Source organism: Jatropha curcas, chromosome 9 (assembly GCF_041381405.1).
Source record: "Jatropha curcas cultivar XTBG-Jc1 chromosome 9, XTBG_Jcur_1.0, whole genome shotgun sequence".
In the NCBI taxonomy this organism is placed as follows: domain Eukaryota; kingdom Viridiplantae; phylum Streptophyta; class Magnoliopsida; order Malpighiales; family Euphorbiaceae; genus Jatropha; species Jatropha curcas.
Window position 1 is genome coordinate 25,134,015 of NC_143159.1, and position 13,431 is coordinate 25,147,445.

General features: G+C 34.0%; 1 protein-coding gene across 1 annotated transcript; it reads left to right on the plus strand.

Moving 5' to 3' along the window:
• The first annotated feature begins 7,649 nt into the window (after positions 1-7,649).
• On the plus strand, positions 7,650-13,202 carry LOC105640424 (disease resistance-like protein DSC1). Its single transcript, XM_089725964.1, is given in 6 exon segments — positions 7,650-7,808; positions 8,248-8,760; positions 9,329-10,415; positions 10,572-10,871; positions 10,980-12,455; positions 12,533-13,202. Coding segments are annotated over 5 exon segments (3,969 nt in total). The 5' UTR covers positions 7,650-7,808; positions 8,248-8,284; the 3' UTR covers positions 13,163-13,202.
• Positions 13,203-13,431: the final 229 nt, after the last annotated feature.

Here is a 13,431-nt window from a genome sequence, read left to right on the forward strand (position 1 = left end):
TGATAAAAACAAATGCTGCCAAATATGCGAATATGGGCAACAGAAGGTTTAACTCCAAACCAAGCTTCATATGGTGTCAAGTTCACTAATGCTCTTGTGAGAAGTCGGTTGAGCAAATAAACCGAGGTGTTAACAGCCTCTGCCCAAAACTTCATTGGCATTTCTTTCTCCATTAAAAGACATCTAGCCATCTCCATCACAGTCCTATTCTTCCTTTCAGAGACACCGTTCTGCTGAGGTGTGTATGGAACAGTGAATTGATGTTCAATACCAGCTGCTTTGCAAAAATCAATAAATTGGCTTGAACTGTATTCAGCCCCATTATCTGATCTCAAGATTTTAATTGTGAGATTACATTGATTTTCCACAAGAGCTTTAAACTCTTTAAAAACAGTAAAAACTTCACTCTTAAATTTGATAAAATATACCCAACACATCCTGGTATAATCATCAATAAAAAGAATAAAGTAATTGTTACCATTGAGGGAAGCAATTTTCATGGGTCCGCACACATCAGTGTGAATGAGATGAAGTTTTTGAGTGGCTCTTAAAGCTTGTTTTTTTGGAAACGGCATCCTCGCTTGTTTTCCAAATTGGCATGTCTCACAAATTTGATCAACGAGATTAATTGTAGGCATGTCTATGATTAAATCTTTTTGTTTCATCTCCAACAAACTTCTCTGATTGAAATGCCCAAACCTTTTGTGCCACAAGTCTGATTTACTGAAGGTGGTGCCAGTAAATGCATGCTCATCAGTTTCCTCCCAATTGATAAAGAAACTCCTTTTTTTCATTGTTACAGAGAACATTTTTTCTCCTGCAGGATTAAAAACTGTGCACTTTCGCTTTCTAAATTCAAAAGCATAATCTTTTTCCAGCATATGTCCAATATTCAAGAGATTTTGGCTAATTTTAGGTATATATAAAACATCAGAAATTGTTTTTATACCTGATTGAGTTTGGATAGTAACTGAACCACTGCCTTCAACTTTAATATATTGGTCGTTACCCACCTTCACTTTAGATTTATAAGTTTCATCAAGAGTGCTGAATACAGAATCATCTTTGCACATATGATGAGTGCACCCACTATCAATAAGCCACAAATCACCTGCACCATCAATAGAAAAACAAGAAGCAACAGCAGCTCGCTCTTCATGTACCTCCGGTTCATCGTTGGAAAGACAGAAAGCCATAAAAGCTTGCTCCTCCTGCACATCTACATCATCCGCCACTTGTGCTTGTTGGGTTTGAACATCTTTCTTTGATTTGCAGACCTTGGCAACATGTCCAAGTTGTTTGCATTTGCCACATACTGCATCTGGTCTCCACCAACAGAATTTTTCAAGATGAGTAGTTTTTTTACAATGAGAACAAGGTTGAAATTTTTTCTGTTTGGACCCTTCTTTATTGCCTTTGTTCTTTTGGTTAGAACTCTTCTTGCTTTTTTCAGCATGCTGTTTATGCATAGAAAATGCCCCTTCTATGGTGTTGTCTTGCCTTAAAAGTCTTCGCTGCTCCTGTGCTTGAAGAGCACTCATCAATTCAGCCAATGAAATGTTATTAAGATCCTTGGACTCTTCTAGAGAAGAGATTTTTGACTCAAACCTCTCAGGAAGGGTCACAAGTACCTTTTCGAAAATTCGACTGTCGGGGAAATCTTCACCAAGTAACCTAATATTGTTGACAATTAAAGAAATTCTATCAGTATACTTGGCAAGAGTTTCATCTTCTTGCATGGTTAAGGCCTCGAAACTCCTCTTTAAATTCAACACTTGCATTTGTTTTGTTCTATCACTGCCTTGATATTCTTGTTTCAGTCTATCCCAAGCTTCTTTTGCAGTTTTACAAGCCATAATTCTGTAAAAAACAGCTTCACCAACAGAATTTTGGATAAGTGTTTTCGCCTTCGATCGCTTGGCTTTTTCATCTGAATTATACTTAATTTGAGTTAGAGTTGGATCTCTGGGTAAAGGAGGAATTGGTTTGTCTTCAGTAACGATTTCCCAAAGATCAAAGGCTTCCAAATAGCATTGCATCTTTACTGACCAAATTTGGTAGTTTTCACCTGTGAAAATTTCAGGAGGGTTGATAGAAAGGTTACTGGAGGACATATTTTTGTGTGGCTGGTTTTGGTTTTAAAAGGTTGAGAGAAGAGGGATTGAGAGACGGTTTAAAAAATTGGTTTAAAAGGTTTAAATGTTTAAAAGGCAGGTCCCGAAAGACCATGTGGCTCTGATACCACTGTTGAAACAATGTATCTGCTAAAATAATGAGGGTTTCAGCAGAAACAAATTTAAAAGATTAAAAAATATGAGAGGAAGAAGATCTCTTTTACTTCAATGTAATTGAGAATTTATACAAGTTGAAATAACATATTCTCCTCAAATAATGGAATCCAAATAACACAAAATAATAAACTGAGATTCTAAGGCTGGAAATTAGGAATTCCAGCAGTGTTATTGAAAACTGATAAAACAGAAAAATATTTGATGAAACAGAATTCCAGCACTTCAACATTGAGAACGATTGAAGAATCGATGATTTCTGTAATCATTTTCTCCAAAAACTATGCATCTTCTCCATGGCGCTTGGATGAAATTGTTGAAGTGCTGGCATTCTGTTTCATCAAATATTTTTCTGTTTTATCAGTTTTCAATAACACTGCTGGAGTTCCTAATTTCCAGCCTTAGAATCTCAGTTTATTATTTTGTGTTATTTGGATTCCATTATTTGAGGAGAATCTGTTATTTCAACTTGTATAAATTCTCAATTACATTGAAGTAAAATATATCTTCTTCCTATCATATTTTTTAATCTTTTAAATTTGTTTCTGCTGAAACTCTCATTAATTTAACAGATACATTGCTTCAACAGCGGTATCAGAGCCACATGGTCTTTCGGGACCTGCCTTTAAACATTTAAACCTTTTAAACCAATTTTTTTAAACCGTCTCTCAATCCCTCTTCTCTCAACCTTTTAAAACCAAAACCAGCCAGACAAAACTATGGCCTCCAGTAACCTTTCTATCAACCCTCCTGAAATTTTCACAGGTGAAAGCTACCAAATTTGGTCAGTAAAGATGCAATGCTATTTGGAAGCCTTTGATCTTTGGGAAATCGTTACTGAAGACAAACCAATTCCTCCTTTACCCAGAGATCCAACTCTAACCCAAATTAAGCACAATTCAGATGAAAAAGCCAAGCGATCGAAGGCGAAAACACTTATCCAAAATTCTGTTGGTGAAGCTGTTTTTTACAGAATTATGGCTTGTAAAACTGCAAAAGAAGCTTGGGATAGACTGAAACAAGAATATTAAGGCAGCGATAGAACAAAACAGATGCAAGTGTTGAATTTAAAGAGGAGTTTCGAGGCCTTAACCATGCAAGAAGATGAAACTCTTGCCAAGTATACTGATAGAATTTCTTTGATTGTCAACAATATTAGGCTACTTGGTGAAGATTTCCCCGACAGTCGAATTGTTGAAAAGGTACTTGTGACCCTTCCTGAGAGGTTTGAGTCAAAAATCTCTTCTCTAGAAGAGTCCAATGATCTTAACAACATTTCTTTGGCTGAATTGATGAGTGCTCTTCAAGCACAGGAGCAGCGAAGACTTTTAAGGCAAGACAACACCATAGAAGGGGCATTTTCTATGCATAAACAGCATGCTGAAAAAAGCAAGAAGAGTTCTAACCAAAAGAACGAAGGCAATAAAGAAGGGTCCAAACAGAAAAAATATCAACCTTGTTCTCATTGTAAAAAAACTACTCATCTTGAAAAATTCTGTTGGTGGAGACCAGATGGAGTATGTGGCAAATGCAAACAACTTGGACATGTTGCCAAGGTCTGCAAATCAAAGAAAGATATTCAAACCCAACAAGCACAAGTGGCAGATGATGTAGATGTGCAGGAGGAGCAAGCTTTTATGGCTTTCTGTCTTTCCAACGATGAACCGGAGGTACATGAAGAGCGAGCTGTTGTTGCCTTTTGTTTTTCTATTGATGGTGCAGGTGATTTGTGGCTTATTGATAGTGGGTGCACTCATCATATGTGCAAAGATGATGGTGCTAATAAAGTGGATGGAAGCATGTACAGAAGCTTGGTGGGTAGTCTTTTGTATCTTACAGCAAGCAGACCTGATATATTATTTGCTGTGAATGTGCTTTCTAGATTCACGAACTCTCCTAAAGAAACCCATTTCTCAGCTGCTAAAAGGGTGTTGAGGTACATTAAAGGTACTGTTAATCTTGACATTTTTTTTCCTAAGTCTGCTAATGAAAGTTTGAAGTTGATCGGTTATTCCGATAGCGATTGGGGAGGTTGTGTTGATGATTCAAGAAGTACCTCAGGGTATCTATTTTCTTTAGGGTCTGGGTATTTCACTTGGAGTTCAAAGAAACAAGAAACTACAGCTCAATCGACGGCAGAAGCAGAGTACATTATTGCTGCCTCTACTGTAAATCATGCCATCTGGTTAAGAAAGTTGCTGAAAGATTTGGGGTATGAACAAGCTGAAGCAACCAGAATTATGTGTGATAATATCTCTGCTATTTCGATGGCAAAGAATCCTGTTTTTCATGGGCGAACCAAGCACATCAAGATTAAGTTTCATTTTATTAGAGAAGTTCAACAATCTAATGAAGTGTTACTTGTTACCTGCTCATCTGAAGAACAATTATCTGACATTTTCACAAAATCCTTACCAAAAGAAAGATTTGAAGCTCTGAGGAAAAATATTGGTGTTTGTCATCAAAATGCCATGGAGGAGTGTTGAAGTGCTGGCATTCTGTTTCATCAAATATTTTTCTGTTTTATCAGTTTTCAATAACACTTCTGGAGTTCCTAATTTCCAGCCTTAGAATCTCAGTTTATTATTTTGTGTTATTTGGATTTCATTATTTGAGGAGAATCTGTTATTTCAACTTGTATAAATTCTCAATTACATTGAAGTAAAATATATCTTCTTCCTCTCATATTTTTTAATCTTTTAAATTTGTTTCTGCTGAAACTCTCATTAATTTAGCAGATACATTGCTTCAACAGAAATGTCCAAAATTATTGAATGCAAAGACACTTATGGACAGGTAGTTCTACCAGTTTTCTATCATATAGATCCATCTCTTATACAAGAACAAAGTGGGAGTTTGATAGATGTATTTATCGACGCTGAGAAGAACTTTAAGGAGAAAATGGAAAAAGTGCTAAGGTGGAGGGTCGACTTGATGAAAGCGGCTAGTATATCTGGATGGGATTCTCAGGTGATTAGGTATGTGTAAATTGATAATCTGCTTATATTTTCTAATCTTTGAAATATATAAAAACAGTATAAATCACGTACTTGAGTTGGACGGTCGAGACAAAGAGTTGTGCTTTTTGAAACCATTAAATTATTATACAGTTCTAAACAGAACAATAAGTCAATAACTAATCTAACCATAGATCCTACATTTTGAAACCAGAACCATGACAAATTCTTTGCTTCGTTGTCTAGTCGAGTTGCTCTGTGACTCTGTCATTTCCTAAAAATGCTCTCTTTTCAACTTTGTAGGGTAAGATATGCTAAAAGTAATTTAATAATAGTATTTTTCTTTTTCCAATTTTGTAGGGTAATATTTTCTTATTTAGTTTGAAAAGTATTTGTAAGTAATATTATATATAAAGACTATAAAATACCCTTCTCATTTAAAATTTTTTTAATATAATATACTAAAATTTCATTAAAAACTTCAAATCAATACAAATAATATAAAGAGGACATGACCCTCTCCTAAAGATCAGACATAAAACAAAATAATTATTGTTCGCTGATCTAATAAAAAAAATCCTAATAAAAATTAGAAGGTAAACTTGAAAAAAACTGATAGATCTTTAAAAGTAGCTGGTTAGATAAACTCCCTGAATCTTCTATACATGGGCTAATTATCAATGAACTAATTACTTATGACGAACATAGAGGATTTAAACCACTAAATCCAATGAAAAAACAAGTTGCACTACCGAACTTTAAAAAACAAAGATCATCATGTAGTTGAATAATTCTTTATAAATTGCACATCTGTCCAATAAAACTAAACAAATGCAAAAAAACAAAATAAATGCTCTACATAAAATGGAGAGATTATAAACTCTATACAAGATGGAGATAAACCATAAAAAATAACAGAAACATAAAGATAAAAAATAGCACAAACATAAACAATATAAATTTGTGCCTGAATAGATATAGATATGTAATTTATCTAACAAAAAACATAAAAATTAGCAATAAAACTAAAAATATAAGGAGGGACTGTCACAAGAGACAATAATCAGCTTTTCTCGTATCTACATGCTTGATTTTGTGTTTGAATGGAGAAAATGGAAGAAAATTTTAAATGAGAGAGAGGTGGTGGTTTCTCAAGACGTGAAAAAGTCTCTTCTCATTTTTTTTTTTTTTTTTTGAAAACTTAATAGTGTATTAATAATAAATATAAGTTGAGTATATCATAATATTCCGATAGGAATAAGAAATATAAATATAGAAAATTAAAATCTTCTGTTTGGAGATGTTCGATCTTGGCAGAAGAGATTAATCTTCCTGGTAAAAATTGGTCCATTTTTTAAATAAGACAATAAAAGAAACCTTCCACAATATTGTCTCAAATATTGTCTTTTCAAAAATTTGTTACAACTAACGCTCATAGAAGAGTTTAATATATCAAACTGTAATAGAGAAACAGACCGTAGTACCAAGCTTCATTGATAAAAGAAACTTGTCATTCGAACTACCTGAGAAATAAAAGATCTACATAAAAACCCTCCAATAATGAGGAATAACCTCATAACAGGAAAGAAATTAATAACCCCACTAAGATCTATACATCTGAGAAACTAAATACAAATTTTATTCCAAACGATTATAGATTTGAAAATTATTAAAAAGAAAACTAAACAAAATAAAAAAAAATGATAGAGAGAGATAAAAAGAAATCACCGCCCACCAAAAAAGCCGACCAAAAAAGCCAATTGGTGACGGTTTAAAAATAAAATTTAAAAGAATACAAAAAAGAGAGTCCAAGAGAGACAACTAGGGTTTCTAGCGACTCCCTTCTCATTTAAGTTGTTATTTAAATATATAACTTGATTAATTTTTTCAATGAAATTACATATTAATTTGTGAATATTAAATTAATAGTTGCAAGTGATATTGTAGAGTAGGAGAAGAGAACCAAAAGAAGGAAGAGAAAAAATAGAAATAAACATGAATAATATGTGAAACTAATTTTTAAAATAAAATTATTCTGTAAAATTCTCTATAATTTAATTAAATAATACAACTTAAATTTAAATGATAAGTATAGAATTTTAAATATAAATGATCAGATATTTAACTTTTTTTAGTTTATCAAATGTTGTGTTTATTTTTTATAATTTATTAGATTTTGCTTATTAATATTTTGTAATATTTTTAATATATTTGTAAAAGAAATTTTTTTTTAAATTGCTGAATTACAAAACAATATATCTAAATTTCAATATTTTATAAGAATTTCTAATATTTTATAAAAGTTTTTTTTTCCTTTTTCTTTTCTTTTTTTTTTTTTTTTAACTCAAAAGGAGAAAGTAAAGAAATTTTCCTTAAATTTCCTTGAAGGCAAGCTAGCAAGGACCTTGGTCTTTTAGTCAAAACTGTTAGTCTCTCTGTTACAGTATAACAGATAAGATGATCAAAGGCAATGGATGGATGATATTTCTCTCCCTTGTGGTATTAGCTAATCGAAGCAAAAAATTGTTGCTAGTGGTAGTGAAACTCTGTATTTATTTCCAGAGTAAGTCAAAACTCTATTCCTTGTGGTATTCATTTCAATTTGCTTTCTGTCTTTCTGATGAATATGTAAATTAGGTTCCTTTCTCTCTGATTGTTTATATTTATCGAGTCCTCTTCCAACCTAAGTTGAGTCTGATAATCAATCCTGTTTGAGCTTCGTTCTCCTTTCTGGTGATATCAGAAATATAAGCTTGTTGTTCCTTTTTTTTTTTTTTTTGGTTAATAGTTTAATATGCGCTAAAGGATTTAGTAAAAAGGCATGGATAATTGTTACAGTATTTCTTCTATTTATTTATTTTTTTGTGATCCCATTAGAAGATTTTTTAAGTTTTTAATGTTTGATGGTCTTGAAGTTGTAGAGTCCTTTTATTGGATTCCATTATTATTTCTGTGGCACAACACTTGTCAGTAATGGTTATTTCTCGATTTTCATTTTCCAGGAAAACAGTGTCGCATAAGATATTGTAACTATCCATTATGGCATCTTCTTCCACTGGTCGTAAACGCAAGTATGATGTGTTTCTTAGCTTCAGAGGTGAGGATACTCGTGACAATTTTACTAGTCATCTCTATGATGCTTTGTGTCGTAAAAAAGTCAAGACCTTCATAGACAATGACCTTGAAAGAGGGGAAGAAATAACTCCAGCCCTTTTGAGAACGATTGAAGAATCGATGATTTCTGTAATCATTTTCTCCAAAAACTATGCATCTTCTCCATGGTGCTTGGATGAAATGTCCAAAATTATTGAATGCAAAGATACTTATGGACAGATAGTTTTGCCAGTTTTCTATCATATAGATCCATCTCTTTTACAAGAACAAAGCGGGAGTTTTGCGGATGCATTTACTCATGTTGATAAGAACTTTAAGGAGAAAATGGAAAAAGTGCCAAGGTGGAGGGTCGACTTGATGAAAGCGGCTAGTATATCTGGATGGGATTCTCAGGTGATTAGGTATGTGTAAATTGATAATCTGCTTATATTTTCAAATCTTTGAAATATATAACAAGATGAAAACAGTATAAATCACGTACCTGAGTTGGAAGGTTGAGACAAAGAGTTGTGCTTTTTCTCCTTTGTGAATTTTCTCGTCTTGTTTGAAAATGCAATAAAACAACTTATTTTGTAGCGCTCTCTAGATTTTGTACAAATTCTGGATGCTTATCCTCTTAGTTCAATACCAACCACACCAATTTCACAAGTTATCTAATAACATGTTGAGATTTGTAGGCTGCAAGATGATAGCTCTACACTCTAATCCACTCACTCCTTTGCAGGCCTTCTTTCCTCTGGTTAGCATGTCTAGTGGAAACTTTATTAGTATGTAAAAATTTTATATGCTTAGCACAAATTCTAACTATGGAAGAAAAATTAGATCATTTGTGTTAATCTAACTTCTTGCGGGCTTCGTTCCATTGTTGCAGACAGTAATCAAAAAGAAAATGATGACTTGACAAAACTCTTATCAATTCCTTTGTTTCCTTCTCACATGTCACTACTACTTGTTCTTCATATTTTGCAGACCTGAGGCCAAGCTTGTGAATGATATTATGAAACATATTTTGAGGAAGTTGAATCATGCATCCTTTAGAGATTCAAAAGGCCTGGTTGGGATAGACTCTCACATTGAACAAATTAGAAAGTTGTTGTGCTTTGGGTCACCAGATGTTCGGATTGTTGGAATTTGGGGCATGGGTGGGATAGGTAAGACGACTATTGCTGAAGCAATTTTCAATAGCGTTTCAAGTGAATATGAAGGTTGCTGCTTTCTCAAAAATATTAAGGAAGAGTCAAAAAGTTGTGGGCTAGATTTTTTAAAACAAAAACTATTATTTGAAATATTAGAGGAAGAAAATCTACATACTCTAAGTCCCAACATGGGGTCCATTTCCAATGAGGACAGGCTCCAATGCACAAAGGTTTTTCTTCTTCTTGATGATGTGGATGATGTAGATCAATTAGACTCCCTAATTAGAAGATCGAATCTTGGTTTGGGAAGTAGAGTTATTGTGACATCTAGAGATAGGCAGGTTCTTAAGAATATAGTTGATGATGTATAAGAAGTTGAGGGATTAAATGATGATGAAGCTCTTCAATTGTTCAGTTTGTATGCTTTTAAGAAAAACTATCCCCCGAAAGATAGGTTAGACTTATCAAATAAGGTAGTGAATTATGCTCAGGGAAACCCATTGGCGCTTAAAGTTTTGGGTTCATATCTATTTGACAGAAGGAAACGAGATTGGGAAAGTGCACTGAATAAACTTGGAAGAGGTCCACATTCTCAAATCTGTAATGTATTAAGAATAAGCTTTGATACGCTAGATGATGAAGAGAAAAGTGTATTTCTTGATGTTGCTTGCTTTTTTAAGGGGCACCAAATTGATTTCGTTAAGAGAATCCTTGAAGGTTGTGGTTTCTCAGCTGATATTGGAATCAGTGTTCTAGTTGATAGATGCCTCATTACTGTCCTTGAAAACAAACTAGGGATACATGACTTGTTGCTTGAAATGGCTCATGAAATTGTTCGGCAGGAATCTGTTGCTAAGCTGGGCAAGCGCAGTAGACTGTGGAATCCTATTGATATCCTTCAAGTGTTGACCAAAAATCTGGTGAGAGCCATAAGCATGATGTGTATATATCCTTTTGGGGTGTGTACTATGTGTCCTTCATACACACACACACACACACTCATATACGAAAGTAAGTTGGAAACTTTATATATTTACGTAACTTATGCACTATTTATTCGTTGATGTGATATCTAGGGAACTGAAAATGTTGAAGGGATATTTTTGGATGCATCAACAATAGGAGAAGTGAACTTATGTTCCAGAGCTTTTGCGAACATGGATAATCTTAGACTGCTTAAAATTTACAATGCTAGAATTGGAAATAACAGAAAATTGCACCTTCATCATGGCCTTGAGTTTCTTTCTGATGAGCTGAGGTATCTCCACTGGGATGGTTACCCATTAAGGTCTATGCCATCTAATTTTCAAGCAGAGAAACTTGTTGAACTGAACCTAGCATACAGCAACGTTAAACAACTATGGACAGGAGTGCAGGTTTGCTATAAGATCTATCTTCATGCTTCATTTTTACTACCCCCTTTTTTTTCTTTAAAAAAACGTTGTGGGTTGAGTAAACATTAATTTCTTGTATTATTTCTGCAGAATCTTGTGAGCTTGAAAGACATCAATCTTAGCTACTCTGAGCACTTGACTACTTTCCCAGACCTGTCACAGGCCAAGAATATTGAAAGAATTAATTTTGGAAACTGTCCTCGCTTGGTAGAAGTGTCGTCATCCATTCAGTTTTTAGACAATCTTGTTGATTTGAATATGAAATGCTGCAGAAGCCTTATGCATCTCCCAATTGGCACTAACATGAGATCTCTCAAGACAATCAACCTTTCTGGTTGCTCCAATTTTAGGGAATGTCCAGAGTTTGCAGAGAACATAAAGTATTTAAATTTGAATGAGACTGCCATAGAAGAACTTCCCAAATCAATTGGGAATCTCAGTGGACTCATTACATTGAATCTCAAGGACTGTAAACAACTTATGAATCTTCCAGAAAGTGTGCAAAGGTTAAAATCTCTTTTGATTATTGATCTCTCAGGCTGCTCAAACATCACTAGGCTTCCAGATATGTCAATGGATATAAAATACTTGTACTTAAGTGAAACTGCAATAGAAGAACTTCCGTTTTCAATTGGCCGTCTCACCAAACTCTTTTGTTTGGATTTAAAGAACTGCAAAAGGCTTAAGAAGATTCCTTGTAAAATTTCTAATTTGGCATCTCTTGAAAATCTTATTCTCTCTGGATGCTCAAACATCACCCAGTTTCCAGATGTTTCAAGGACTATAAAGAAATTAATTTTGGACAAGACAGCAATAGAGGAAATTCCCTCATCAGTTCAGTATTTATGTGAACTTGAGGAATTGAGTATGCAACAGTGCAGAAGTTTTCGAATTCTTCCTAGAAGTATTTGCAAGTTGAAATCTTTGCAAAAGCTTAATCTGTCAGGTTGTTCCATGTTTCAGTGTTTTCCAGAAGTTTCAGAGGTTATGGGATCATTGAGGTATCTTTATTTAGATGGAACAGCCATTACAAAGCTACCCTCACCTATTGAAAATCTAAAGGGCTTATCGAGCTTGGAAGTGAGAAACTGCAAAAATCTTTCCATATTGCCAGAGATGATCTCAGGTATTGACTATTCTATCAACATGCCTGACAGAGGAGTAGATATTCAATATTTACGGAAGCTATGTCTAACCAGCTGCAGTTTGTTGAACGTGCCTTATAGCATTGGTTGCTTATTCTCACTTGAAGCATTAGATCTAAGTGGAAACAATTTTAGGAATATACCTGAAAGTATCAATAAGCTAATTGAGCTGCAATATCTTGGTTTAAGAAATTGCCGGAAGTTAGTATCATTACCAGATCTTCCACCGCAACTGACAACATTAGATGCACACAAGTGCATTTCACTGATTAAAGTATCATTTGATTCAACTGGAGTAAAAGGAAATATTTTTGAATTCTTTTTCACTAACTGTGACAAGTTGGGCTCCGATACAAGGCACAACATATTGGAATATGCCCTCACAAAATTTATGCGCTATGCAAAAAGACTGAACAACCAGGTCTCTTTCCCCATTCATCCTCTGATTCTTTTTAACTGATAATTCCAATGTTAATGGTCATGATTCTCGTGTTGCAGATTCCTTCTATACTAGCAGGAGAATCTAGTTTTTGCATTAGTGGACGTACAATCCCAAGGTGGTTTGGCCATCAAAGTAAAGGATTTTCTACGACAATGCAGCTACCTTCACAGTGGGCTAACATCAAGTTCCTGGGTTTCACTCTGTGTGTTGTTATTAAATTCGACGGCTTTTATTTTGGGTGCAACAATGGTTTCCAGATTAGGTGTCAATATCACTTCAAAAATGAGTACAGAGAGTGCAGTGATCTCCATTCTTATTTTGGTGGTTGGTACGGTAAAAGAACTCTCCGTACTTATCATGACAAAGAGTTTGGGAGACAATATCCTATGTTCTTCGGGTATGATCCATGTGTGGACGCTACAAAAGATGATCATTTCAGTAAATATAGAGAGTTAGTAGTTGAATTCTACCCTGAAGATATGGATGGCAATCCTTTACAGTATTGCGAAGTGATCAATTGTGGAGTACGTCTACTATATTCTGATGAGGAGTTATTTTGTCGACGTCGTTCAATTGGTCTACCAAAAGTAGAAGAATTAGACACAATTTCTTTGAGTCCAAAGTTTCATCCAAGATATGGACTTGATTGTCTAAAGTTTCCTCCAATAATAAATTTAAAAGATTGAGAGGATGAATAATTTTATAATAAAGCTTTAAGTTGTTTAAGTTCGTGGAATTCATTTGAAAATTTTGGATTATTTCTTTTAGAAGATCTTTGCTGAAGAAAAAACAAAACTTATTTACCAACAATACCAATTCCTTCTAGAATGATTCAGCATAAAGCGTTTGTAGTTGGCCTTTGTTTTTTTTTTTTTTTTTTTAAGAATTTGGTTTAGTTATATTCAAATCCTTATAATTGAATTTTTCATTTTTCTTTTCATACCAAATATAAAAA